Here is a 5,182-nt window from a genome sequence, read left to right on the forward strand (position 1 = left end):
GTTATGGGGATGATATCTTTAAGAGTTAGGTTATAAATTAAACTATTCTTTAGGCTGTAAGCTTAAAGATGATCTTAATAAATAGACAATGGGGTTTGAAAGGAGGTATTCTTATGGCTTGACAGCTGTAAGATGATTCCGTGACAAAGAAGTGAGTTTTATATGAATTATTCCGTTTCCAAAGGAAAAGGACGATCTCTTATAAAGTAGTGAAGAAAAATAAAAGAAAAATAAAAGAAAATGAAATAAAAGTTAAGAAGTTGGGGTTGAGGGTTTTGGTTTTTAGATTTTGTTGGTTCTTTTATTTGAGCTAAAAAGATTGCTGAAGTTTTTATTAAAGAGAGAAAAAAGGGGGTTATTTATAAGGGTTTAGAATTAGAGTTGAGGCTGATAGTCACTACGATGAAACGGAGTCACGTTAGATCACCGGATCTTACATACCTTCCTCCCCACTAAGAGTAGGTATCCTACTGAGGAAAAGAATAGGGGTAGTGTAAAGAAAATAAAGAAGAAAAAGTAAAAGAAAAAGAATAAGAAAAGAAAAGAAAAGAAAAGAGATGAAAGGTAAAAAAAAATATAAAAATAAAAAATATAAAAATAAAAAAGGGAAATTTGAATGTTTTGATTGGTCTCAGGGTTTGTTGTTTGCACTAGGCTTGGTCCCTTTCCTTGGTATGTAAAGAATCGAGTTGGGTTGGGATTTTGGTTGATATTTCTGCTTATGTATTCTGGCAGTTTGCTTTGGCGTTTGATTGTGGAATTGTTGAGCCTTTTGAGATACTTTCTCGATCATTTTCTTGGAAGTGAAGACACTTTGATGAGCTTCTTGATAATCTTTATTGTACAGGATTGAAAACCCTTCTTTTTTATGTTTTTGTGGGTTAATTTGGCGACATTAGATATTTGTTTGTTGATTAGCCGCTATACTTGTTTCTGTGTTTTATAGAGGCATTCCAATAGTTCAATTTGGTCCGGCTGGTTTAGAGGGTCCAGAATGGGAGTTGCCATCAGAAAGGTAGTAGTACCGCCACCTAAGAGGATAGGGGGGAGGGGGGGAGTTTCCGACAAGGTTTGAGGAGGGCTGCTTGGGGGAGACTCGACCAGAAAATGGTCGAGGAATTTTTGATTCTGGGTAATTGGATTCATTGGATTTGTTAGTTTCTTGTATGAAGGTGGGCAATGATGGAGCTTTATATATCTTCAATTTTTTGCCGTGGATGTGTCGTGGTACCAACTCTCCTGTTGTAGATTTGATAATATATGTGCTATTCGGGAATACTTGATGTATATAATACGGACCGGTATACCTGTCGTTGAGTATTTCGGAGGACTTTCGAGATACAATGTCATTGTACATGAGTACAGTTTCACCTATCTTGAATGGGAGTTGATAACCGGTTTTTTCGCTGGCTATTCTTCGTTCCACATACTGTGCCTGGGACTTTTGTGCTTTCAATATGTTCACATGGGCAGCTGATCGATGCGCCTCAGTGTCAATTAGACCTTTTAAGAATGCTTGTACAACCATATCGTCAGAATAATCGAGGACAGGAGGCTCTTCAGATACTTGATTCACCACGTTTTCAAACAAGGTCCTTGGTTCTCGACCATATAGTAACATGAATGGAGTTCTTTGAGTGGAAGCTTGGGGCATGGTTCGATACGCGAATAATAGCATGGGCAGGTACAAATGCCAACCTGGTTTGAATTCTTCAGGCATCATTCTCATGGCCATACCGAGTGTTCTGTTAAAGCTTTCTACCAGACCGTTACCAGAAGCATGGTATGCTGAAATAAACCTTTGTTTTATCTTAAAGTCGGCGCATAGCTGGGTCATGATAGTATTCGAAAAGGGGGAACCATTATCAGTGATAATTACTTTGGGTGTAGAGTGTCAGGTTATCACCTCTTCCACAAAGAAGTTGGCGATTTCGATGGTGTTCGTCATAACCAGGGGACGAGCTTCTACCCATTTGGAAAAATAGTCAATTGCTACTATTATATATCGATGCGTTCCCCGGGATTGAGGCAGATGGAGTATGTCCATGGCGGCTTGATGAAAAGGCTCAATGGGTACCGGAATTGGATGAAGGGGTTCTTTAAGCATTTCTTTTCCTTTCATCTGGCATCTTGGGCAGGTCATGATCCATTGTTCGATATCCCGTTTCATTGAGGGCCAGTTGTATCGTGAACTTATCTTGAGATATGTGTTTTTGAAGGCAAAGTGTCCTCCGAGTTGGCTATCATGAAACCTAGAGAAGGCTTGTGTAGCGTCATTTGTGTTCAATACCTGACGAGTGGGGACGCCTTTCTTGTACAACAATCCTTGATCACTAAAATAATTTGACCAATTTTGGCGAATAAAGTATCGGTGGCTGTCGGTGATATTTGGGGGGTACTCCAATCTTTCCAAGTAATAGATTAATTGTTGATAGTTATCGTTGTTCATTTCGAAATATACAAGAGAGAAAGAGTTCAGAATAGAGGATCTAATTTCGATGATCTTTTTATTTAAATCAGGATATCCAACTTGACATTACTGTCTCATTATAGTTTAACGACAATCACGGTCGGGTGATAGTTTAGAGACATTCCGGTCGAATGTTATATCTAGTATCCAAGTCTTGAGAGGAAGTCAGCGCTATTGTTAGCTCGTCCAGGGCGATATTTAATTTCATAATCATATTGGTTTAAAGTAGCTATCGAACGGGCCGTTCTTGATTCATGAGACCTTTTAGGCTGATGTGGTCACTGATGATGGTGAATTTCTTTGCCAACAGATAATTACGTAATTCTTTCACAGCCCAGACACAACTTAGGCATTCTAGTTTTGTGATTTCGTAATTCTCTTCGTTCGGTTTCAATGCTCGGCTCATGTATCGTACCGGGTGTTCCTTGCCGTCTTCATCTAGTTGCGAGAGTACTGCTCCTAGTCCATTCAACGAAGTGTCGCATATGACCAGAAATTCCTTGTCAAAGTCCGGTGGGCGTAGCACAGGTGCCTTGGTTATGTCATCTTTTAACCGTTCGAAAGCGATAGTTGCTTCAGGTGTCCATAAGGTGTTAGTTCCTCTCTTGGTACGAGTTAGCATATGTAGAGGTCTAGCCTTGGCCGCGAATCCATCTACAAATCTTCGGTAATACGAGCATAGACCTATGAATCCTTTTATCTGTGATACGGTATTGGGTCGGGGGAAATTTTCGACTTTATCTATTAAGTCGGGAGAAGTTTCTAAGCCATTCTTGCCCATGACGTAACCCAAAAAGACTAATTTTTCTCTGAAAAATTGGCACTTTTGTGGATTCAGCACCAGTTTTGCTTTTCGGACACACTCAAACACCTTTCCGAGATCTTTTAAGTGTTGTCAATCGTTCTTTGAGAATACATTGCGGTCATCCAAGTAAGCTACCACACTTTTGTTCATGATGTTTTGGAATACCAAGTCGATTAGCCTTTGATAAGTCATTGGACTTGAGCTGAGACCCATAGGCATACACACGTATTCGAAAACACCAGAACGAGTCGAGAAGGCTGTTCGTTCAATACTTTCAGGGTCCATGGGAATGGCATAGAAAGCGTTGGTCATTTCCAGACTTGAGAAGCGTCGATTACCACCAATAGTGTCGATAATGTCGTCTATTCGGGGAATGCTATAACTGTCCTTTCTTGTCTTTTGATTCAATTTACGATAGTCCGTCACGAGTCGATAAGTCTGATTGCCTTGATCGTCTTTTTGTTTCTTCGGTATCATGAGAATTGGGGCGGACCATGGGCTGTTTGAAGGACGGATAATACCTAGATCCAGGTATTTTTTCAACTCTTTCTTCAAAGATACGAATTCGGCTGGGGCCATCTTATACGGTCGTATATTGATTGGATGTATGTCTTCGGTGAGGATAATACGATGTTTGATGAGGTCTGTCATTCCACTTTTGTCCTTATCCCAGTCGAATATATCTTGATAGGAGGATATTAGGTTGTAGAATGATTCTTTAATGGGTTCTTCAATGTCGGTTTCATTTATTTCGATTATTTTCTTCCTTTCCTCGCTTAAGGTGATTGGGTTCGAGGTGTTGGTAGGGTTGTCAAGGTTGCAGAATGTGGGGTCAAACTCGTAATATTCAATTTCATCGAGTATTTCAACTATGTCCGCTATCTTTGCCAGAGGGGGGATAGTTATGGATTCCGCAGTGTGGTTGGTCAATATCAGTTGTACTTTTGATTGTTGAGGATCAATTATTGGTGAAGGGACATATATGTACTGTAGAAATTCATCTTTAATTTCAATTAAACGGGGGGTTTTTTGTTTGGATATTGATATAGTTATAGGGAAGCTTGTCATAGCCGGGATAATCGTGTCAGCGTTCTTTTGTTGGATCGTTTGGTGTTGGAAATCTTCACCTATCGTACAGAACATATCGTCCTTGATTTCCTCCTCTTGATCATGTTCTTCTTCGTAGTCTACTTCCGAGATCTCGTCGTCTTCGGGGGTCACCTCCAGATACTTCACCCAGTGCTTGCCTGATGGGACTAGTAGACTTTCTGTGGCGGTCAGTCTTTCAATAGAAATAGGGGTGGTTGTAGTTTCCTTCTTATAAGTGACCGTGAGGGTAGTGAGCTCGAAGTTGATCGTGGCTTTCGCCCGTTGTAAGAAATTGTTTCCTAGTACCACAAGAGATGGCGAATTGGGGATGACTTCCATAGTGATAGATATGGTTACGTTATTTAAGGTTACTGGTACATCGTAGATCAATCCCAGCGAGGCCTGCTTAGTCTTATTACCGAGGGTGAATATCGTTGAAGAGCTAGCATCAATTTCCAGTCCTAGTTGTTCCATTGCTTCCTGCGACATGATTGTTCGGCATGCTCCACAGTCAACTAAGCTGTGTTGAATCACTTTGTTGTTGATCTTTATTTGAGTGAAGGCAGCGGTGTTATCAGTACCATCGAGATCCATGGTGGCGACGAGGTTTAATTCTTTGGTTTGCTGTGTGCTGGCTATATTAAATTTGGACACCTTTCGGATTCCTTCCCTGACTGTCTTCTTTAATGATGAAATCAGATAGAGTAGTTGTTCGAATGTGATTTTAGGTTGTCTTTGTAACAAGTCCTCTGCTGCGTCGTATTTCACTTCTTTGATTCGAGTGTTGATCGAATGTACCGTTTTGCGAGGGGGATGTT

The 5,182-nt window shown here is 40.4% G+C and overlaps 1 protein-coding gene across 1 annotated transcript; it reads right to left on the reverse strand.

Moving 5' to 3' along the window:
- Nucleotides 1–961: 961 nt before the first annotated feature.
- EV154DRAFT_480732 (uncharacterized protein) lies at nt 962–1,528 on the reverse strand (the record flags this gene model as incomplete). Its single annotated transcript, XM_051598349.1, has 1 exon — nt 962–1,528. The coding sequence occupies one exon, from the start codon at nt 1,526–1,528 to the stop codon at nt 962–964; it is 567 nt and encodes a 188-aa protein (XP_051458349.1).
- Nucleotides 1,529–5,182: the final 3,654 nt, after the last annotated feature.

Source organism: Mucor mucedo (genome assembly GCF_025094135.1).
Source record: "Mucor mucedo strain NRRL 3635 chromosome Unknown EV154scaffold_38, whole genome shotgun sequence".
Classification (NCBI taxonomy): Eukaryota; Fungi; Mucoromycota; class Mucoromycetes; order Mucorales; family Mucoraceae; genus Mucor; species Mucor mucedo.